General features: G+C 44.2%; 3 protein-coding genes across 4 annotated transcripts; 1 reads left to right on the forward strand and 2 right to left on the reverse strand.

Moving 5' to 3' along the window:
- Nucleotides 1-230: 230 nt before the first annotated feature.
- Nucleotides 231-4637, reverse strand: dcakd (dephospho-CoA kinase domain containing). The gene is made up of 5 exons (XM_062414238.1): nt 4335-4637; nt 3422-3533; nt 2655-2858; nt 2177-2264; nt 231-1918 (listed from the first exon to the last, which is right to left on the reverse strand). The coding sequence occupies exons 2-5, from the start codon at nt 3531-3533 to the stop codon at nt 1633-1635; spliced, it is 690 nt and encodes a 229-aa protein (XP_062270222.1). The 5' UTR covers nt 4335-4637; the 3' UTR covers nt 231-1632.
- An 82-nt stretch (nt 4638-4719) lies between these two features.
- pus3 (pseudouridylate synthase 3) lies at nt 4720-8332 on the reverse strand. Of its 2 annotated transcripts, none has more exons than XM_062414233.1 (7): nt 8174-8332; nt 7317-7725; nt 6960-7237; nt 6692-6875; nt 6495-6604; nt 5976-6148; nt 4720-5803 (listed from the first exon to the last, which is right to left on the reverse strand). In XM_062414233.1, exons 2-7 carry the CDS (start codon nt 7719-7721, stop codon nt 5532-5534), a joined length of 1422 nt encoding a protein of 473 aa, XP_062270217.1. In that variant the 5' UTR covers nt 7722-7725; nt 8174-8332; the 3' UTR covers nt 4720-5531. The 2 variants fall into 2 exon arrangements, with proteins under 2 accessions (XP_062270217.1, XP_062270218.1); XM_062414234.1 differs by lacking the exon at nt 8174-8332 and adding an exon at nt 7854-8163.
- A 5519-nt stretch (nt 8333-13851) lies between these two features.
- LOC133976126 (myosin light chain kinase, smooth muscle-like) lies at nt 13852-22337 on the forward strand. Its single transcript, XM_062414231.1, has 16 exons — nt 13852-14125; nt 15257-15403; nt 15507-15659; nt 15763-15870; nt 16735-16865; nt 16953-17109; nt 17311-17622; nt 17722-17827; nt 17945-18148; nt 18645-18862; nt 19493-19616; nt 20463-20615; nt 20809-20938; nt 21102-21183; nt 21343-21483; nt 21738-22337. Exons 1-16 carry the CDS (start codon nt 13930-13932, stop codon nt 21941-21943), a joined length of 2568 nt encoding a protein of 855 aa, XP_062270215.1. The 5' UTR covers nt 13852-13929; the 3' UTR covers nt 21944-22337.
- Nucleotides 22338-22605: the final 268 nt, after the last annotated feature.

Here is a 22605-nt window from a genome sequence, read left to right on the forward strand (position 1 = left end):
TTATGAGAATGAGGTCATAGAAATATGAGATTAAAGTCGTAATTGGGAGTAAAGTCGTAATATTATAACAAAGTTGTAATTAATGAGAAGAACTCAAATTACGAGATGAAAGTCACAATATATGGTATTTAAACCACTTCTATAGACCTTATCTCGGGGGCCAGATGTTGTTCAGAGGATTCAGAACATCTGCTTACAGGCAACAGGCAGAAAAACACACGGACACTATCTGATAATTGTTCCTTTAAATCAGTGGTGTTGGATCATTTATGTTAAAATTAAGCAGCTCACATTACAAATGTTACAGGCGAGTGTGCACTGAGGGAAACACATCACAGGTTGAGGTATTTAAAGAGGACAGCTTCAAGTGTAAGAAAATACTATGATAAATATAGTCTGCTATCTTGTGTAAAGTCGCTCGGCTCCCATTCAAAATGGATTGTCAAATATCTTCTGTCATTCTTCATTATACAGTCATTAACATACAATCATTACATATTCTTTATCGTCACAATCTTCATATTCAGTATTTTACTTATTTTCCGAGACAGAATCCCATCCAGTTGAAATCATATGATCCTGCAAGAAAAAAACTAAATGAGTCGGTGCAGAATGAATAAAAACTACAGACACGTCAGTGACTACAATCTTTAACTTCTTCCATCTTCTCTCAATCAGTTTTTATTTAATCGATGAAATCACACAGAATGTCTAATTTGAGCAGCTTCAAAAGGCGTGAGCACAGGGAACGGTGTATAACGATGGACTTCACCTCCTCCTCCCACAACCATTAAGCTAAATTAACCCGGAGACAGGTGGCGTCCTCTTTTTTCTTGGTGTGTAGCCACAGTATCGAGGTCTTGCTGATACATGCTCTCGACCAACAGGGAGTCAGTCTCAGCTGGCGATCATCAGGTTTCACACTGTATCAAATCAAATAACTAAATGAAACCAAATTAACTAAATCAACACTTGAATGAACATAAGTTTGTTAAGACCTACCTAAAATGACAGAAAAAAAAGTATTTGAGGTGAACTTTGACTATTTATTTGGACCTATGTTCCATCTGCTAGCATGGAGGAGGCCGGGCTTATGTCCTATACCGCAGCCAACCACCAGAGGGCGATCCGGATGATTTGGCTTCACTTTTGGGGAGCTGTCATGACGTGGACCTGTATGTAAAGTCTATAGGTTTAACCAAATAGGATCTCATCCGTTCTATAATCATACCTCACGGTTTTACAAATATAAGCTACTTGTGGAACCCTGCATTATGATTAAGTTCCAATCTGACATCACTATTTAGAGCATCACTGATATTAGTAAGCACAGGTTGTAAATTTGAGCGTGTACATCATCACCCTCATGTTTTAGTGTCTCACAGTAAAACCCCACAGAAATTGCACATAGAAACCCTTCACACAAAACAACAATTTGTCATCACATGTTATGTCAACAGTGTGAGTCCGTGTTAATCAGTGCACGTCGCACCCCCGAGCTGCAGTGATGGGTGGTGTGAAACTAATCTCACAGTAATTTGCATCATTACCTCCGACCTGCCTGCTCCCGTTCACATCCCCGTCTTTGACCAGATCTGGGAGCGAACACTTTCACAGCTCCAATTTCCTCTGTTAGGATAAAAGGATCTTAGCAGCATAGAGCAGAATCCCACTCAGACCCGTGGTGGCAGCGATTGCAATGACCCTCACTAAAAGGAAGTCCATGGAGTCCTCCAGCTTTGTGTGCAGCCGCAGGACCTGCCGGTGGGCGTCCTCCCGGCTGCCCGAGTTCTCGATAACGTGATTGGCCAGGCCGCGCTTTTCATTTAGCGGCATCTGGGCGGCCACACGCTGCTCGGCCTGCTCCTGGGTCAGGCCGTCCCTCTGCATCAGGCGGGACAGCTGAGTGGCAGGGTCACTGACAAGGAACAGACAAAGGAGGTTATTTATGGTGCAGCCAGGGCGCCTTGTTAAAAAAAACAGAGGCAGTGAGTCATGCTAATACGGTGGCGAGAGAAGAAGACAGGTAACCGATGACTGCCCCTAATGGCCGGAGCCTTTCAGAAACAAACCGTCAAAGAGATTAAAGATTCTAAATATAAATCCTAAAGGTAAAGATCTAAAGGGATGAGGGGGGAGAGAGAGAGAGAGAGAGAGAGATGAGTGGTGGTCTTACCAGTAAACCACCACAGTGTGGTTCAAAAACTTAGTGAGACGTCTGGTTTCAAAGAGAAGAGGCACGTCCAGCACCACATAGCGATAACCTGAGTAGACGGAAGAAGAGGCGGAGCATTGTAAAACTGGATTAATTAACACGTAAGTTCTGACACCATTTCCCCTTTTCTGCAACAGTAGTGGAACATCTAAACTTTTAAGGAAACTTCTTTCTCTTGTTGAGTCTATGTAGCAGCAGAAAGATGTTTGTTTTTTTAAGTTGTGGTTTGGGTTATTTTTTATCTCTGACTCTCAACTTGTACCTGATGAAATGCTGGCAGTATTTTTTGAAATCCTGTCTCTCACTTTGTGGCTGACAGCCTCTAACCTAACGCCCATCCCTCTGCTGCCAAACCGACTCGGCTCACTCCCACTAACTAGTCCTCCTTTCCCTTCCCGGCGTCAACCTATAATTGAGCCGAACCCAAGTCCTCGCTCACCTCTGAGAAAGTAGAAGAGGATCTCTTTGAGCATCGCTTTGTGGATCTCCGGGTGGGTGATGGAGTTCAGCAGCTTCCTTTTCTCCTCGTCGGCGAAGATGAGCTCACCCAGCTTCTGCCTGTCGATCTCCCCGTTCTCAAGCAGGATCTCTCGCCCGAAGTGGCGGACGATGCGAGAGTAGGCAGGAGTGTTGGGCTCCACGACTGTTCGGTACAATTATATCATCGTTTTGATTAACCAGTGTAACATGACTAGTGATAAGTGACAAAACCAGTTTTAAAAGATGTTAAAAAATGCTGAGGAAATATAGAAGGTAGGAAGAAGGATAGAGAAATACCTGAAACTATTTTAAACAGACTCATCAGCCACCTGATTGTAATTAAATTTTTATCCTAATTCCTCAGATTCTCTCCGACGTGCAGCTGTGCACTCTCTACCCAGTTCTGTGACCTTTTTAATCTTCATCACGTAATTGAAACATCATCCCTGCAGTCAGCGGAGACAGACTTCATGATTCATGCAAACTCTCCGAGCATTCGACTTAATCAACCTCCTGCAGGCCTTAACTCCTTACGTCTATTAAAGCATTTAACCAGAACTATAACAATGATAGGAACAGTGAATGTTATCATTACATAAATCAGGGGACATTTAGGTCAATTTCATATCTTATCTACGAGGTGGACAGATTTCTTTTAGTATTCACCCTGAGTGTGTGTTCACTGTGTGCAGCAGAAAGGTTTGCGGTAGAAGAATATTCACGTACCTTTCCTGGCCACAACGTCGGCATCGATAATGGGACACCCGAGCTCCCGCAGCATGGAAGACACGGTGCTCTTCCCCGAGGAGATTCCTCCCGTCAGCCCAACCAGGAACATCTGAAAGCAACGGCAGAGAGAACTGCATCAAAGTCCTGCCAGTACAGGGGAGAGCAAAACAGCCAAATAAGGAGAAAGGAAACGTAGAACCTGTGTAAAGGCATGTCTCCATACAAATTTTTAAATACAAAAGTTTACAATCAGACTCACATTAACAATGTGTATGGATTACATTAAAAAAGATATTTCCAGTGTAAGAACCTTTACTGGAATAAAGGAATATAAGAGGTAATTATGTAACAGTACAAATGTATTATCAGCATGATAAAATAAATATAAGTACTTCTCAAATGGTCCAATTCAGAATAAATGTATGTTTATTTTGATGTGTAATCATCATTATTTAGGTTTAAGCACATTGGGCTAAGTTTAACAACTTTCTCCAGTAATACTGTATAATTTGTATTTATTGATTAAAGTATTCATTGACTGAGTACAATGGAAATGATAAAGTACAAGTACATAAAAGTTACTTTCCACAGGTGGATATTTTCACAATAAAAGTCTTGAGTTACGTGTTTACAGTCACACCTCTCCAATGATTAAAAGCACGCCCCCTGCTGTGGAAGCAATGAACTGCACTGATGTAGAAATACATGAGTCAAGAGACAAACTGGTTTGATCAGTGAACTGTGAAGTTAATCCTCACTGACTTCATAACTAAATAACTATGTTATATCTAAGGAGTTCGAGGGAAGTGAAATCAATCAACCTGGACATAAACAATATGATTTACAGATGTACTTATTCGGTCCCTATTGTTTTTGTATCTAGTGTTTGTTGTTGTTTTCGTTTCTTTACCTTTGTAAACACACGACAGCCTCCTGAAATCAGCTGGAGCTACAGTCTAGATCCGTGCAGAGCCACAGCTGCAGAAAAGACAACCAGAGCTGCTAACAGGCTAACGTTAGCATGAGTGTTTTATCACGTGAGCGCGATGAAAACGACAGGAGCACGCGAAGCAGCGGACATGTTTGTCTCTGTGCGTCACTTGGAGAACGGTCAGGTGGTAAAGCAGCTCAGGTCCGAGTCACTGGGATCTGTCTCTAACTCCGAGCTGTCCTCCACTGGATGCTAACCAGCTAGCCTCCTAGCTCGACCTGCGCCACATCAAAAGTCATCCCACGTCCCTTCCTACTTTCACTTTGGTTCCGCCCCGCTCATAGAACCAGGCAGACAGACACTCTCTCCAAAACGGGTTTATTACAGTGCAAAACAAATACGTTGAATGGAATCAAATGAGATTGTTATGTCTTGAAACGATGGCGCCCCTGAAGTCCCAAAAGAGTTCTTGTTGATTTGTCTTATCAAGATAATAACATGTGCGCCCAAGATCTTTATTTTAAGATGTTTGTGCTGAATCACTCAAGATGCACAATATGCCAATGTTTTGTTTTCACCCGGGAATGTCACACAATGAAGTTCTTGTTGCTCTTAATAATAAATGCAAGAAATCAAACGTGGTGATGTCTTCACAGCATTGGTCATGTCATGTCTTTACTGCGCAGATTGTGCGACCAACTCATCTTGTGCGTGCAACATAAACAAATACCATCTTTTTGGAATTCAGGAGAGATTATGTAATAAATCTTGAGATCCGTGAGAAAAATAAATCTTGCTGCTTGTTCTGAATTAACGACGCAGCTCAAAATATTTGAACTTTCTGTCTACACAACTGCAAAAGGGGGCCTGTGTTAAATCAAATACACTGATAACAAAGCCATCTGTAATACTTAAAAACACAAAATAGTTTCTTCCAATGACTCAAACCAAGAACCTCACTTAGGATTTTGAGTTAAGCTATATTGTTAATTCGGAAACAATGCATTTTAAAAAAGTGAACGCAATAAGCTTCTGTAGAAAATAGGTTTTATGAAATAAAAATGTATTTCCCCTGTTTTATGTCCTGAATTCAAATGGATAGAAACTATGCTTTTTCTTGAAAGAAAAAAACAAACAAAAAAAACTTTGTCAAGTCCTTCGTCAAACAGACAAATATCAGTCTTCTGCTTTCTGATCGGCACTTTGCTTCGCCGGTGGCAGCTCTGAAGAAATAGGCCCGGTGGTGGAATTGTGGGAATGTTTGGACCTTTTCCCTCTGTGGACAGCGTCCCCCCCGTTCTCCCCCTCCTCCCGCTCCAGTCGGCCTCTTTTGACAAAGTGGTCGATCCTGGACTCCAGGCTCTCGCAGCACGGACGCTCCAGCAACGGACGATAGTTCCTCTGCCTGCTGCCTTCCACTAACCAGCAGTGGTTGGAGGAAACTCCGCCTGTGGACAGAGACCAGTGGGGGAAAAAAGTTATTAAGGAAATGTAAAAATACCTATGGGATGAATGACATTACACAGAAAAGTTTTTAAAAACACTATATTTGAAATTGATCATAAATTTCAAAGATGAAGTTCACAGAGTCCAGGCTGTTGCATCTTAGTGAACTCTCACCTGAGGCTTCCAACCCCTTGATCATCCCGTGGAGGACGTGGCTCTTCACCGCGCTCTGGGTCCAGTGCTGCTGCAGCGCTGACAGGACGTAGTTCACCTCCTCGGCCTCCTGCTTCCAGCTCAGCCCCTCGAAGTGGCAGTCGTACAGCACCAGAGGGAAGTCGACCGCCATGCTGCCGACAAGAAGGAGAAGGTTCAAGACTCAGGCGGCTGTGGTTCGACCTTAGATTATAAACATGGACGACATTACTGCTCCCCAGAAGTGAGGCCAAAACATCTTTAACAACCCCTAGTGGCTGTCTGCAGTATCGTTTCTGTAATTTTGAGTTCTTATCAGACTGATAAAGTAAGTACATTTGGTTTTAATGGGTTATTTGATGCTATAAAAAGAGTCAGACGGGTGTATCAGCATGACCTTTATACCCTGCCTATACAACAGATTTGTTATGTGTGTGAGTGAGACTCCTAGTGGTGGGAGGCCATCGACAGGCACAACCTCTTCATTAGTCATCAATTCACCTGTACTGGGGCTTTCTGGGATTACTCTGAACATCCAGGAGCTGATGAATCAACTCCGGGGCTTCCAGTTTCTGTCCAATCAGGAGAAGCAACGCCATCATGCATCGTACCTGTGGTGTCACACAGCAAAGGTTATCTAATATTCAAATTTGAAAAAGAAAACTTCTAACAACTGTTCAGTTATTGTCTTTTGTCACCTGGTGGTAAAGAAAAGCTAATCCTTTAATCTCAAAGATGAAGATGTCATATTGATCTGTGCCGGACGTCTGTTCAGGCAACGCTGGTTTGATCGACGCCGACACGATGGTCCTCTCGAACTGCAGGACGCCGTTGCCCACGTCCATTTTGCACAGGTTGCGAAAGTCGTGAGTCCCCTCGTACCTGTCGGGTGGCAAGAGAGCGCCCAATCAGAGCTGCGTCCTCAACGGGGGACGTCAGTGTTTAGGATTCAGTGTCTTCACCCACCTCTTTGCAGCATCTGCCATTAACGCCACATCCAGAGACCCTCGGGGGAAGTAGTAGCGGTACGTGCGGGACTTGCAGTCGAAGCGAGCACTGAACCCCTCTGCGGCGGGGGCCCAGTCCAAGATCCTGATGTCCTGGGGCAGGACTCTGTTCAGCATCTTCACATAGGGAACCTCAGAGGCGGCAGCTTTGCTCTTGATGTTTTCGTCAATGTTCTCCGGGAGCGTGACCCCCAGTCCTCCAGAAAACTGTGTGGACCTCAAATCTATTGTAATGACCTGTGGGAAAGTGATACGTTTATTTACTGCAGGAGAAATACAAACAAACCGCGCTGGATCTCTGTCTCTGTGAACTCACTTGGGAGAAAGCGCTGACCCCTTTATCGGTGCGACCACACCGGTGGTAGTTGGAGCTCTGTCGGTCCTGGATCAGCCGCGTCTTCAGCAACGCCTCGAAGAGTCGGGCCTCCACCGTGTTGTCCGTGTTCTCCTGCACCGCAAAGCCCTGGTAGGCCCAGCCCATGTACGCCAGCCGCAGGGCCGCGTGGCGCCGAGGGTGGGCGGAGAAGTCAAAGGGTCGCACCTTGTTGGCTCTCTTCTCCTTCTTACTGCCGCCGGACTTCCCATGAGGCTTGTGGTCGGCGTTTTCACAGGACGTCACCTCCAAGTCCTCAGTGGATCCAGTCCTCTCCCTCAGCTGGGACCTGAGCTCCTCCAGCTCTGCCTCCAGAGCCTTTATCTGCCGGGTCAGGGCCTCCGACATGTTGCTGGATGAGATATACAGAGGATCACTTGAATAATCAGATTCTGGTTAAATTGCCAAGCACGTTTACACATATAAGGAATTAACCGTGGTGTATTTGTGCACGTATAAATACAGAAATACTATAAGCACCAGAGGGAGGGATTGTGGGAACTTCAAGTGTCAAAGTGTCTCCTACACACAATTAGCACCTGTTAGCGAACACAATAAAACATCCACTTATTCAGCTGCATACTTTGTTTTTCAACTTGATTTTCTTCTGTGTTAATTAAGTAAAATAACATTTACTTCTTTATGCCCTTTAATTCACTCTTATCCTTACAGGAAGCTAGTGGGAGTTCATCCCTGATACTCTTCCTGGCTACATGCTAACACCACATACAGCCTGTTAGCTCGCGTGCTAAGCTACACATCAGCTGTTGGTGCTAAACTCTGACGCAATGACTCTTCACCTGTAACTTCAGTGTTGATCAGTGATGATGAACTTCTGCTCCTCACGCGCTTCTTGCTTCACGTGAGCTCACACATGCTGCTTCGTGCTGTCGCCCGGTTTGCTGCGGTCGGACCAGTGTTGGGAGCGGACACACTTCCGGTGAAGGAATGCTGGGAGATGTAGTTTGGTACTTAAATTGCCGTGGACAGCGTGATTAGGTCAGAGTTTGGGAGCCATTCTTCAAAGGACGTGTTTAGAACTTTATCCAGTGTGAGTATAACTCATTTTAATACAAAATCTCTACAGTTGCTCTCTAGTATCTGTATTTAGATTTTCTAAAATCTATAATAGATGATAAATTTCCATTTTCAGGCCGAGAGAGAACAGAAATGTTTCCTGGGGACCCAAAAAAGTGATACACCTGGCTGTAGTTCAATGCTTTATGACGTTCCATCACCACTGACGAGTAACAGACGAATTAACAAAGCATTAAACTACAGCCAGGTTCATAACATTTTTTTGGTCCCATTTCCAGTGTTGTTTTCGCAAAACGTAGCGTGTTTCTGTATTGGCACGTGTTGTGAGTTGTTTTCTTCATTTGCAGTGTGTTGATCTCTCTGTGCAACTTACAAATGGCTCAGGGGGAAGAAACACAGTCCAGTAGCTGCAGGAAGAGCAGCATCCAATGTTCAATGTGCAATGAATCAGATTCAAAGTGTAAGAGCTAAGATGTCAGTGATCTTAACAAGTCTGTAAGAATATGTCAGGGGCCATTGTTGATTTGGGAGTTGGGGGGGGATGAGGTTCCCTCCGAACTTCCAAATAAATTTTCCGACGTCAGGGGGCGTTCCAGTTCCAGCATTTGGAAACTCAAGAGGCGTAATGGAATGTGGCATAAAGACGGACGACATGACAGCTCCCCAAAAGTGAAGCCAAAGCCTCTTGATCAACCCCTGGTGGCTGGTTGCAGTATACGTCATAAATTCTGCCTCGTCCCTTTAGTGGATGGGACAGTATGTGGTTTCGTTATTTCAGGTTCTTCTGATGTTTGTTCAAGTTTTAGTTTCGTCCAGACGCGAGCAAACCTCGTTAGAAACCTGTGACAGGAAGGAAAGGTTGTAAGTTACTGGCAGCAAACGAACAGGGCGTCTGGTCAAAAGGTTCTTTGGTTGTTTCCCTCTGAGTAAATTCTAATTAATTCTGGATTGAACAACCTGGGGCAGAGAGGACGAGATAGACCTCATTGTCATTCATGTCATCCTCTTCTCACTCTCTTTTTAAATGTCTGCATTACCATTGATTATACGAACATCTATTAAAAAAAGTTTAATTGGAATTACAAAATATTAACCTTACAGATATCTAGGACGCAATCTCCACAATCCAAATACTGACATCCTGAGGATCCTCTCGAGGATGGACTTTAGCAAAACAAATATCGCTCAATACCAGTCGCAGCTTTCTAAAAAGTTTTCTCCAAACTAAAAAGAAGTCTGGGTTATTCATTCATTCATTCTGTACACGTGGGTAACCCTTTTTTATAAATCCTCACTAGTTAGTAATTGGGACTTTTCCAATTATTCATTCTCACCACCCGGGACCCCTTGCTGTTTCCTTTGGCCGAGAGTCAGACTTGATCCTCTTCCATATTCGATACTGCTCCCATTACTCGGCCCAACCACCGAGACCCCGGAGACCGTCTCGTATGAATATGTTTGATACCGTTTGAAAGAAGAAAAAAAACGATTCTCTTTCAATTTAGTCTATGAATTCCTTTCACTGCCTCCATCTCTGCTTTTATTTCTTCACTCGCAGTCGCGGTGTCAGACAAATGAAGGATTACAGTTACAGCAGACTTCCTGTGCTTCCTCAGAGAAGTTGTTTGACAAACTGTGCCGTGGGAGTGTTATGGACTTAGGGTTAGGTTTGACATTTGTTGGGGCTTAAGTTTGATTTCAATCAAAAACCATTAATAATGATTAACCTTTTGCAAAATGTCTCATTGTTTAGCCTCATCACAATTGTAATAGTATTACCATGTTATTACACATTAATCTCCGAATAGAGAGACTTCTGTTTATTCTCCTGCACTTCTCCTCTTCTGTAAGCATTCGATAAAAAGGGTGGTAGCAAAAATAAGTTACTGACACTTTATCAAAAATAATTCTGAGTAACTTTATTCAAGTCACCATTACTGTATCCTTACAGGTGCTGAACTGCTATTCAAACAGAAAAAGTACCATTAAATCACACATTAGCCTGTCCCTCTGAAATATCCCAGAAACAAACAGAAAGATAATGAGAGAATTTTCATAAAAGAAAATAATGCAGTTGCTTCTCTGCCTCGTCTCACAATGTGTGGTAGCTGTGTCACCACCGGAGCTTCCTTGGGGGGCTTCTTCTTTCCTCCTTTTGAAGACCCAACTCATCCCCAAAGAGCTTCTCCACCAACATATGGATCAGAATCAGCTGCAGGGAAACTGATGCCACTTCCAGGGGCTGGAAAAGGGCCGAGGCCTCCAGCTGCACCACAGCTTCTGCTTCCATCTCCTCAGAGTTTTTGTTCTTCCGGTTTTCTGTTGGAGCCGAAGCCAGAATCCAGACTGAGAAGAAACCGCCGTTCTTTTTTAATTCAGACAGGCTCTTTGGACATTTATAAGGGAAAGATAAAGAAACTTAAAGGGGAGATAAGGGAAAACAGAAGACATATTTTAATTCCCCCCCAAGAGGGGTCAATGACCAGAGAAGACTTTTAAATGACAGGTGTAAGGGGTTGTCATTTCTCTGCTCATTCTAATTCGTTTGTTCTTATTTGCCTGAAACGAAATTCAGAGGAATTTGGGTGACTCCACTAGTCTGGATCGTACCATCTCCTGGACGCCCGTCAATTCTGGACGGATCATTTCTGCAGGTGCTCAACAGCAGGTTGGTCCAGTTTGACATATCTTTTCTCAAAACTGCACAATCACTTTAAAGCTAAAAACATGCTTTTTTAAATATTTGACCTGTGTCCATGTCGTTTTCATGAAGTGATGGCGTCTGGATTTGTTTGAAAGGGCTTGTGGGAACAGGCAGGAAACAGACTTCACACACAGCTTTGCTTTGAAAGACTTAATGTGAACAAGAAGTAAAACGATTACCATAGTTGGCGTGTTATGTCACAGACGGAGAGCATTGTCCTTCCCACTCTTTGCCTTTCCTGTTTTGAATTCCTTGAGGCCTGTACAGTTGCTTTCCGTTTGATAAGGATCCTTTCTGAGGAACCATTAGGGGCGAAAAGACCATTAAAATCCAACCTAGTTGTATAACATGCATGATCCATATTGGAAGCTCCATATAGGGCGAACTAATTCACTAAAGCATTTTCAGTGATATTATTTTTCCTTATATGACTCTGTCAGGAGGATGTGCCAAAGCTGGATCTCGGTTATCAGTCAACGTCTCCCATGGGGAATGTCTCATGGGGGCTTTTATGTACTCTGATTTATCTTTTCACATTTCAGAGCTACAAATATCAGCTAAAGAAAAGAAACAGGCAAATCCTGTTCTCACAAACCACATATTTGGAAAAACAATTAATTAAGACCAATATTTTATGAAAAACAAACATCTGCTCTCATTGCTAGAAAAGGTAATATGGGGAGGTTCCTGTAATTGATAAATCCCTTTTGACATTAACACGATGCGGTTAGGGGCAAAAATATATTTGATCATTATGGAGAAAAAGCGACGACACTCAGCTGGTCATAATCACAATCTAAGATTTGCTTTGTTTTTGGGAAAAACAGTGTGTCAGGCTGATTCAGAGTTGAAACCAGATGCAGCCACGAGAATGTGCAACAACATTTTCCAGGAAAATAAATAAAACAAACTGCAGTGTCAGCAATCCAGTTAGGCTAGCTGACGAGACGGTCGAGACAAAGCTAAAGCTGCTAGCTTCCCACTTTTTCAAGTTTCCTGTGATGTTTTGAAGCCTAACTAAGGGAATTGAATTTGTTGTATCACAAAAATATAGAAGTGGAAATATCATTCTGAAGAAAACCTACAAGATTTTGTGTTTGGTAAGCTTAGAAATGATATAATCAAGTGTTAAACTAATTTAAAAGACAAGAAAGATGAATAAACAGGAACAGATGTTGTAGATAGGCTCTATATAGATCTAGAGAGCTGCACACAGACTTAAACTGTCTGTAGTTACTGTCGATCATCTGTGATTTATTAATTTAATAAATCACATCTATGTAAACATTGACTACATGGACACCAATAGTTGACTTTAATCTGAATAGGATGATGAAAAATGACAAACTCTGTTCACATGGCAGTTTCTTATTCAGCCTTAATCTGGGTTAATTTTGGAATATTTGTGACATTGCATAACGTAACATCAGATGTGGGACAGCGTGAGTCCGTCCGTCAGTAAAGAGTTAACCTCTCGTCCATGTCTGCTCCATCAATCAACGGGCTGCTTGTACCAGGGGACATGTTCTCAGTCTAGAGTAAATGAAGTGCCTCCCACACATGGTCCTACTTATTGATACCAGCCCCTGTAGCCTAATAGTTTCCTCACATTCTTGCACTGACACGTGTCCATTTGAAACCACAGCGAAAGCACTCGTTTTCTTTGAGGGGAACCATTTAGAAAAAATAAATATTATCAAATCATTGTTGGTGTTGTTGAGGCGTTGTGGTATTTGGTGTTTTTGTAGGGGGGTTAGGGTCGAGTAATGGCTAATGAGAAAAAAAAAATTTACAGTTTGAAAAAAAATGCTCGTAGAGACTAAGTCTTTTCTTCCAGGCGCTCCAAGCGAAATGAGACAATCTATGAGATTGTTACAGGTCGTCAGTAAAAACCTAAAGGTCAATTAATGAACTGTCTTCATCGGCTTTGAATATGTATACAATAAGAAACCACTCTGTCTGCAGCATCGATCCAACAAAGGCCAAATGAAAGCACGGCTTGGAGACACACCCAACCAGTACCTGTATCTATTTCCATATCAACAGAATAAAAAGGTGTATTGTTTACAGGTGGAGCTTCACTGTTTGTGGTCACAGGGTCCCACCTCTCCACTTGCATTCAAAGGAAACACCACCCCCCGGATATCCACGGTTCAAATCAGTAGCTTCTATTATCTGAGTGTTGCACAGCAGAGTAAACGCTCACAGGGAAAAAGCTGCCCTACTGGCTCGTCTTGATTCCTGAGGTGACTGCAGCACTGACTCTGGACCTGCAGTATGCCAAGTGTTTACAGGGAAGAGCTGTTTACGCGGAATAACATGCTGAGAAGAAGTTGACAGAGGGAAACTGTGATTGCATTCTTAGAGCGGGGGGGGGGGAACAATCTCTACGAGGAGGGGCTTCAGGTAAAACATGCTTTTTGGATTCTTCTGTGGTGTTTGTTTCTTTTGTCTTCAGCTTGAATGTTTTGTCTTCCCACACATTTCCTTCTCCTGCTTTATATCTCTCTTGTTTTCACATGTGGTGTGTCTGTCCCTCTGTTCTCAGTCCAGAGGAACAGTGGGGGCTGAACATGTGTGTTCTTAGTTCGCCTTTCTGATAAAACTGTCTTTTTCCCCAGTAAACCATGGGGCTAGTAGTGGGTAGGGATTCCAGGGGCCGTCTGAAAGCAGAGGCTCCTCCTGTTCACGTCTGAGAGGATGTGTGAACAGAGACGGGGCGAGCGATGCAACATGTTTGCTTCACCCCACGCTTACGTGCAGTGTGAAAGGAAACCACAGCCGACAGAGAGACAGGGGGTCTGAGTGAAACACATGTCTTCTCATCACTTCTTCTCCAGGATGGACAAGGACGGACAGAAGCCCAAGACCTATGTGTCCACTTTCCGACTGGCCCTCAAGCCCAAAGCCAGACCCGTGTGCGTGGAGAAGAAAGGGGAAGAGAACGGACTGGACACCACACACAAGAGGCCGCTGGGAAACAACAAACTGGGAGTCTCGTCTGCAACAGGTAAACACTTGAAAAGTATTTTAAACACTTGTCCCAATGCAACCCACTGTGGGTGTGTCAGGCTTTTACTTCTCGTTCAACTTGAACCTGTTAAGGACAGTGCAAAGTCCTTTGGGTAAAACCAAGAATACTGGAATCTGTTTGATTACATATGTGAAACCAGGTTTTCTGACCTGAGGCCAGTTCAAGACCTATTAAAGTAAAAGCCAAGGGTGCAGCATTTGTAAATAACCATGCTATTGCGAAATGGGCTGTTGTTGTAGTGATGTAATTGTAGTAGGGGTGACATGCAACTTGCTACACACACACACACACACACACAGACACACAAGACTTCAATTAAAATTCCTATATTTACCTCATAGGGACTTGTCTTTTTTGTCCTTATAAGTAAGACAAGTCCTCATAATGTGACTATGTAGATAGATTTAAGTCCCCACAACATTAGTTACAACTGGGCCACATACACACACACACACGACATTCCACCACACACTGGGGGGACCACCCATTGCTTATCCTGCTGTGCAAACACACATGTGGTGGGAAAACATGGCACATTGCCCCTAACTGTACAACCACAGGGGACAAATGAAGCGAGAGAACCTGAAGGTAAAACAGACAAATATCAATCATCCACATCAGTCGAGAGTTTTCTATTTGTACTGGCCAGCAGAGTGCACCCCCCCCCCCCCCCACCCCCCCACCCCCACAGAGGCCCAACACTTCCCTTAAATTCAAACGCCCCAATTTCCCAATGTGAAAGAATCCTGGATCTGCCCCCGGATCCGGATCTGCATAGAAATGTAATGGGCTCTTTTCTGGCCCGGGCTGCATCCTTCTGCCAAGTTTCATCTTTGTGTAATCTTGTTCACAAACAAACCAACCCCCAGACAAAGGGACGGGTCCTCGGCATTGCTGAAATCAAACTAAATTTACATTTGCAACAAGCGCACATCAGTGAAAACCTCCTAGTGTCCCTCCATCGAAACATCAGCTCAAGATGTTCATCCGTGGCCCGTCCTGATGGGTCACCGGTCGAGAGGAAACACCGGCGGACACAGTTTGCAATCAAGTGAAGCGTGTCTGAAAACCTGATCCACTGTCCCTGACTCCTAATCTCTTGTTCAGATGCGAGACAGACCCGAGTGCAGACCCCGTCATCACCTCACTTCACAGAGCCCCTCCAGGACCGTACAGTCTGTGAAGGAAGTGATGCTACATTTCAAAGTGTTATCACAGGAAGTCAGCCCCTGAGCATTTCCTGGCTACACAATGGTAAGTGGCCGATGATCCTACCCCAGAAAAAGGCCATTAAAGGCATATGCATGATTGTAATCAGCCCCTGTTACATTATGTGTGGGTCCATACTGTCATGCAGGTGAGAAGATGCATTCAAGTGGCACTTCCTTCAAGAACGGTGTCGCGGCTCTGGTTCTGAATCGGTGTTCACGTGGAAATGCTGGGAGGTATACATGCACGGCGGAGAATGCTGCTGGGAAACGGTCAAGCAGCGCAGTGTTACACGTCACAGGTAAAGCATGGAGTCAACATCAAGAGCAGTCGTACGTGCATGTGAATGTAACACCTTGAATTGATCTGCGTGCAGTTAAACACGTTCACTCTGTTTGATGCAGGACCAACGACAAAGGAAATCCCCAGAAGCAGCAACCACGAGCTGCACAGTGAGGTCAAGGTCAAGGTCGCGTCACGTGAAGACACCAAGTCGGTCCCAGCTTCAAGAGGTAAAACACAGAGATTAGAAATAAGCAAGAGTTAGATGAACCCGTTAAAAAAGAATCTTTGTATTGTTACACACCCACAAATTCTCTCTCTCTTTTTTCCCTCTTACTATTTAGCAAACTTTTGTTTATTTATATATCATGTTTATATCAACCACTGCTGAGCAATGTGGGGAAAGGCTTAAAATGTAAATTAAATAATATAACATTTATTTTTATTTAAAAACTGATAATAAATGAAAAGAGAAATGAAACGTTAAACATCAAGTGAGATGAAACTATTGCAATATAGAAGATGAAATCAAGTTTCTCAAACTTTAAAATAAGTGAGAAGAAGTCTGTCTGGTGTGATGATTAAAATGTTTCGTGGGTCTGATATGATTTGGTAAGATGCTCTAGAGAGTAGATGCAGCCACTGCTCGTGTTGAGTCTAAGGGCAGAGGATGTCACACCTTGTTAAGCTGTGAAAAATATTTAATTAACAGGAAATAATGTTGTTAAAAAGAGAAGGGAAGTAGCAACTAAAGAGCACTTGTTGTGTTTTATTAATATCATTTTTAATTCAACTCATTTCTGCCTGGGTCTACACACAAAAGTTTCTGATTGCAGCAACAAATTGGCTCTTTAGCTTTTTTTGCATATTTGCCGCTGCAACCAAACCTGATTGCTCACATGTGATTGGTTGGATCCTTCTTAATCCCCGCCTCCTACCCCAGCACACACCTGTAAGTCCACCTCCTCCTCCAGTCTCCTGGTTGATTTCAACCCTTCAAACAAAAGTCTCCACTGAGACAGGGGAGCAGAGGACAACACGTCCAGTTGGAGACAAAATCCAGTAACAGGTCACTGCCTTTTGATTCCCCTCAGGACCTCCTGTGGAGTTCCTTGCCCCACCAGAGCAGGTGGAGGCTCGGATAGGAGAGCAGGCCCGGCTGCACTGCGAGTTCAGGAGCTGCTCGGTCCCTGTGGCCTGCTGCTGGATTTACAACAGAGACAAAGTAAGAGTGATACGAGTCCCAGGGGCTGCACCTTCACATCAGTTTTTTTGATTTCTGGCTTTGAAAACATCTCGTCTTGTTCTTCAGGTGCTAGTCGGGGGACCGAGGGTATCCGTCAGGAGCAGTAAGACCCAGAGCAGTATGGAGATCTCTCAGGCCTGTGCAAGCGACTCAGGCTCGTACACCTTGGTCGTACGAAACCGAAAAGGCTCGGCACAGCACACGGTCTCCCTCAGTGTCGTCGGTGAGTTGTCTTTCACGTCCACCTCTGGGATTTCAAATGTATACTGGACCCAAAGGAAAGATGCTCCTTGATTTTTACTGTTGCCCTTATGTAAAAGGATCTGACCAGGAATCACTGCAATAAGAGAGGAGAACCATGCATTGGGAATTAGCCACTTAAAAATCGAATATCTCGTGTCCATGTTCTTTAATTTCCCCTCAGACCGACCCGACCCCCCGGCGTCCCACCCTGTCTTCTCCAAGCTGTCCACTCAGTCCCTGGTCCTGTCCTGGTCTGGTCCCAGCTACGACGGGGGCACGGCGGTGCTGGGTTACATCGTGGAGGTCCTGGACGAGGGCTCGGCCAAACCCGCCAGCTGGACCGAAGCATGGAGCCGCTGCAAGAACACGTCCTACCACATCCGCTCGGGCCTGGAGCCTCTGGGGCAGTACCGCTTCCGCGTCCGGGCCTACAACTCGGCGGGAGTGAGTGAACCGAGCCAGGAGTCCGACTGTATCAAGATGGCGACGGCGGGTGAGTGGTGACCTTTCGGAGGCAGACATTTTGTGATCTGCTTCATGAGCAATGTGCTGACTTTCTTGTCTCCCTTTTTTTTCTATTTTGTGTCTCAAGAGGAAAAGAAGAAGAAGAAGGAGGAGCCGAAGTCGTACGTCACAGTGACCATAGACACAAAACACAAGGTCAAGGACCACTACAACGTGCATGAAATCCTGGGATAGTAAGCACCGATCCATGGCTTTCATAGATGGACTAAATCATTCAAGTTGTCCGATTGAAAATCACTGAACTTACTGTTCCTCTTATTTGCTTTGGATGTAAAAACCAAAAACTCCAGTGGGAAGTATGGCCAGGTGTTCAGGTTGTCCCATAAAGAGACGGGCGATGTGTTCGCGGGGAAGTTCTATCGAGCGCGGACCTCCAAGGAGAAGACGGCGGCCCGCAAGGAGATTGAGCTGATGAACTGTCTCCACCACCCGAAGCTGGTCCAGTGTCTGGCTGCGTACGACACGCGCTCCGAGCTGGTCATGGTCCTGGAGTAGTAAGTAACACTGAAGGTTGTGACACAGAAATATGCAACTATCTTCTACTGATACCGCTTTTAGATTCACATTTGGATTAAGGATTATTTTTACATTTCAGAATGATTTAATGGAAATACAATTTTGGGTGGATAAAACTTGATAGGGAATTATTTTTAGCTCAGGAATGTCTCGTGGGAATTTCTTTAAATCTGTTTCAACTCGAGGGAGAACTGACTGACACTTTGGCAGTCGAAGGTCAAAGTCACTGTGACTCCACAAAAGACGCTATTGATCTTGTGAAGGCAACAGTTCTGAAAAAAGTGAACTGATTTTGGTTTTCAAAGGTCAAAGGTCACATCGGCCTCATAAGAGTATATAGACCCGAAACCTTACTGGCTGGCAGGCATCCAACTGCCGGGTGGCTATCCTGGTTTGATAAAAGATTGAAGCTGTTTTTACTGGGACAAAAATAAGATAACACATCTTAACAGAGACACTCTGCCCTCTGCCCAGCATTGCAGGCGGCGAGCTCTTCGAACGCATCGTGGACGACAACTTCGAGCACACGGAGCCGGCCAGCGTCAGCTACATGCAGCAGATCCTGGAGGGCATGCAGTACGTCCACAAGCAGAACATCGTGCACCTGGACCTCAAGCCGGAGAACATCGTGTGCGTGGACACCGGCGGCACGCGGATCAAGATCATCGACTTCGGCCTAGCAAGTCAACTGGGTGAGTTTGACGGGACCTTTTTTTTCTTTTCTTTTTGGGGGGGGGGGGGGTAGTTCTTTCGAAAACAGGATTTGCAGTTGCTCGCTGGGGATGTGTTTGTCATCTGATTGCTGTGTGATTACGAAAAAGAACACAACGGATCAGGAAATGGCAAAGATCCGGATAAGGCCTGTTTGTGCGTCGGGAACAGTTGGTGCTATTGCAGCCAAACCTGCAGCCATCAGCTTTGTGCAGAATGAACAACAACATACCCGAGGATATTATAATTTTTTTAATTGTTACAATAATATTTTTTTGTCCAAACTGCTGAGTTGAGTGTATTTAAACTATGCAAACATTACATCGAGGGGTGTTATTCTGAATTCCAACTTGTCTTACAACATCCATTAGATCATAACAACTCCTTAAACAGGCAACTTCATCTCTATTAGCTCAGCTCAAAGCGTGTGCTGCCGATTCTGGCAGAAATAATGTGACAGTCCAGATGCAACAGCTCCCCACTGGGTGGTCTATTTAGAGAAGGCCAGGGCCAACTGTAAATAGGCTAATGCAAACAAGCCAATGCTAAAACATCGAGGGCAACAGTCTGTATACGTGAGCATGTTTGTTCCCTCTCCTCCCGCTCTTTAGAGGAGGGTAAACCTCTGATGGTGATGCACGGCACGCCCGAGTTCGCCGCCCCCGAGGTGATCAACTACGAGCCGGTGGGCGTGGAGACGGACATGTGGAGCATCGGAGTCATCTGCTACATCTTGTAAGCTGAACGGCAGAGGACATTTCTTTTACCATCTCTTATTTTGACATAACTCGGCATAAAGCCACAGAAACCAGCTCAGAAGGAAAGAATAGAAGAACCATAAATCTTAATACTTTGATCTTTATTCAACATTCTGAACCCTTCATATGTCCCAATGAAGAAGTAGTTAAAAGTAACAGAAATATATTGAGTTGAATTCGTACATTTTTAATCTGGTAAATATTAAAAATCTTTTCACCCCATCTCAAATACTCTCTCTACAAATGCAGATTTGGTGCCATCTCCTGGTGACTTTTTGGCAGTTCCACAGTCGCCCATAACCATCACCTTAGCATAATGGTTAGAGTCCAATAGAATTAAAAACAATGTATTAAAAAGTAAAGTGTTTAAGTGAAAAAATAAACCAGAAACAGCGCCTATTTAAATAAAAGACATAACTCATACAAAATGTATTTGCAGAGGAAAAAATCAAGTATAATGGGAGATGGTAATATGTAAGAAATATTGCACTTGGTATTGAAATGTGAAACATAATAATATTGTACATAGTCTCAAACAAATTCGGCAGTAACATGACAACAAATATTTGTATTTCATTGCAACAATGCATTAATCACCAGAGAACATTTCCACTATCGCTGTGTAACAGAAATAAAGACCAGGCACTTCCCAGGAAGATTGTTTTTCACCATATATATGATGCATGTGCTTGCCTAACCAGAATGTCGGCAGTTCGATGCCAGTCTCCCCCCATGTCATGTGCTGAGGTGTCCTTGGTTTGTGTTTTTTTTCATTAAGCCTAGAAACATCCTATTTACAGAGCATTACTGTTTTGTGTGGCAGGCTCAGTGGAGAATCTCCCTTCCAGGGGAACAGCGATGCCGAGACCTTTTGCCTCGTGGCCGCCGCCAGCTACGAGTATGACGAGGAAAGTTTTGAGGACATCTCCGACGACGCCAAAGACTTCATCAGCTCCCTGCTGAAGAAAGACCGGAGGTTGGTCTTGTTCCTATTTGATCTTGGCAGTGTTTTAATGTCCCGCAAATAGTTTGAAACTTTCTACTTCTTTCAGACGTTCAGCATTTTTTGCTCCTCGTGACATTTCCTAGCAGAACATTTACAAACCAAGCTCTGGAGAGTCAGGAAGCTGCTGGCAGCAATCTGACAGCCTCTGCTTCTCCCCCTGCAGATGTAGGCTGTCCTGTACCGAGGCCCTGGTCCACCCCTGGATGGTCGCGTTCACCCCAATGAGCCGCAGACCCACCAAATCCCTCAGGAAGGAGAAGATGAAACGTTTCCTGGCCAAGCGCAAGTGGAAGGTAACAGAGAAAGTGGTTTTAGTCCAGCCTCGGTCAGATGTCTAATTTTCTTATCAGAGCTTCCCCGATGACGACCTTTTAAAGCCATTGTGCTGCACAGGCCTGGAGCTGGGATGTGAATGTAGTTTGTCATCGAGTACAATTTGTCCTTTAAAACTTCTAGAAAACTGGCAAGGCTGTTTTGGCCCTGCAGCGGATGGCTAACCTCTCCAGCAGGCCAGACTCTCCTGGCAGCGCCTCTGAGGGTGAGACAGATAAATAGATTCTCACACACACACACACTGCCCGCTCCAATTTCCTAGAGCTACATACATATGGCAGATGACTCAGTCTCAGATTGTCACTTCAAGTTTACCCTTTTGTGATCAGTTTCTGTTTTATTCATCCTCCTCCGTCTCATCCAGAGCCAGTGTGGAGCCAGGAGGCTGAGGAGGCCATCCAGTCGCTGGAGAAGCAGCTTCAGAGTGAACCTTGCTTCCAGCAGGCCCTGAGGGACGCCACACTTGCTAAAGGAGCAACTGCTCAGCTGAGATGCCTCGTCAACGGTAGAGTGACCGAGCCGGGATGCACTCCATAAAATCATGTGCTGCCACTTTATAGAAGGGCCAACGGCAAACAGAACAATGCCTCTGAAAAGCTTTGACCGTAATGGACTGAGACCTAAACAGCTTGTTTGTTGTTTTAATACCGGATGCCTTTTATACAACCACTTCAGGAATTTGGTATATTTTTATTAGATTCACTGTCCTGTGGTCTGTTTCTATGTCTGTGATTCTACAGCTCATCGTGTCGTTTTTAGGTTACCCACAGCCGGAGGTGAAGTGGCTCCAGAATGAGAAGCCGCTGTCCGAGTCCACCAGAGTGACCGTGGAGCAGAACGAAGACGGGCTCTGTTCTCTGGTTCTGGCCGATCTGGAGCCGTCCGACTCCGGGGTTTACGTGTGCAGAGCCAGCAACAAGCTGGGGGAGGCCATGTGCTCCGCCAAACTCCAAGTGGAGATGTGACTGAGAAGCAAACCACAGGATCCACATCAGTGACTGAAGAGATTCGAAATGTTTGGCTGCATTTGCAATCTCAGGACTTATTCGCGGTTGCTCCCCAATAGGGATTAATGAGATTTGGACACGCATAACCCAGAGTCCTTTTTTGTTTCACACGCCACCAGTTACTCGTGCACTTTGTGAGTCTGCTTCCTTCCATGTGTATTTTACATGTTCAGTCACCGATGCATGGTGTTCTGAGTTATTGAGGTAACATCACACTGAGCTTCACTCTGTTCACACAGCGAGTCACAAGAAAATTGTACATTTTGCACATTTAAATGTTGTTCAGATGGGAATGATTTATACAAAATTAAAAACGGCTTTTAATAAAATATACCAGTGATGGGCATACTTATTCTTTTTAAATCCTCCTCTACCTTTTATGACACCTAATAGAAATTCTGGATTTGGTTTTCTATATGGATTGGCAACATTTTTATTTCTTGAATGAGATCAATTAGTTATACTTTGAGAATTCAATGAAAAAAAGGTCGAGACCGGGGGAAAGAAATAACTGGATAAATGTAATGTTTTTTTCTGGACATAAACCACATCCTTCCAAGTTCGGTTGAAATCTGTTGAAGCTTTGGCAAAATCCTTCTAAATAACAGACGGATGAACGA

The sequence above is a fragment of the Platichthys flesus genome, chromosome 20 (genome assembly GCF_949316205.1).
Source record: "Platichthys flesus chromosome 20, fPlaFle2.1, whole genome shotgun sequence".
NCBI classification, from domain to species: domain Eukaryota; kingdom Metazoa; phylum Chordata; class Actinopteri; order Pleuronectiformes; family Pleuronectidae; genus Platichthys; species Platichthys flesus.

What these genes read in the sequence shown, in the direction of transcription:
- dcakd (XM_062414238.1), bottom strand. Translation starts at nt 3,533, where the DNA reads ATGTTCCTGGTTGGGCTGACGGGAGGAATCTCCTCGGGGAAGAGCACC. An exon ending in CGACGTTGTGGCCAGGAAAG is followed by an intron (nt 2,859 to 3,421) that starts GTACGTGAATAT and finishes TGTACCGAACAG; the next exon opens with TCGTGGAGCCCAACACTCCT. An exon ending in CCTCTTCTACTTTCTCAGAG is followed by an intron (nt 2,265 to 2,654) that starts GTGAGCGAGGAC and finishes CCGTCTACTCAG; the next exon opens with GTTATCGCTATGTGGTGCTG.
- pus3 (XM_062414233.1), bottom strand. Translation starts at nt 7,721, where the DNA reads ATGTCGGAGGCCCTGACCCGGCAGATAAAGGCTCTGGAGGCAGAGCTG. An exon ending in ATGGCAGATGCTGCAAAGAG is followed by an intron (nt 6,876 to 6,959) that starts GTGGGTGAAGAC and finishes GCCACCCGACAG; the next exon opens with GTACGAGGGGACTCACGACT. An exon ending in CAAGGGGTTGGAAGCCTCAG is followed by an intron (nt 5,804 to 5,975) that starts GTGAGAGTTCAC and finishes CTCTGTCCACAG; the next exon opens with GCGGAGTTTCCTCCAACCAC.
- LOC133976126 (XM_062414231.1), top strand. Translation starts at nt 13,930, where the DNA reads ATGTCTTCTCATCACTTCTTCTCCAGGATGGACAAGGACGGACAGAAG. An exon ending in CATTTCCTGGCTACACAATG is followed by an intron (nt 15,404 to 15,506) that starts GTAAGTGGCCGA and finishes ACTGTCATGCAG; the next exon opens with GTGAGAAGATGCATTCAAGT. An exon ending in GGAGTCATCTGCTACATCTT is followed by an intron (nt 19,617 to 20,462) that starts GTAAGCTGAACG and finishes TTTGTGTGGCAG; the next exon opens with GCTCAGTGGAGAATCTCCCT.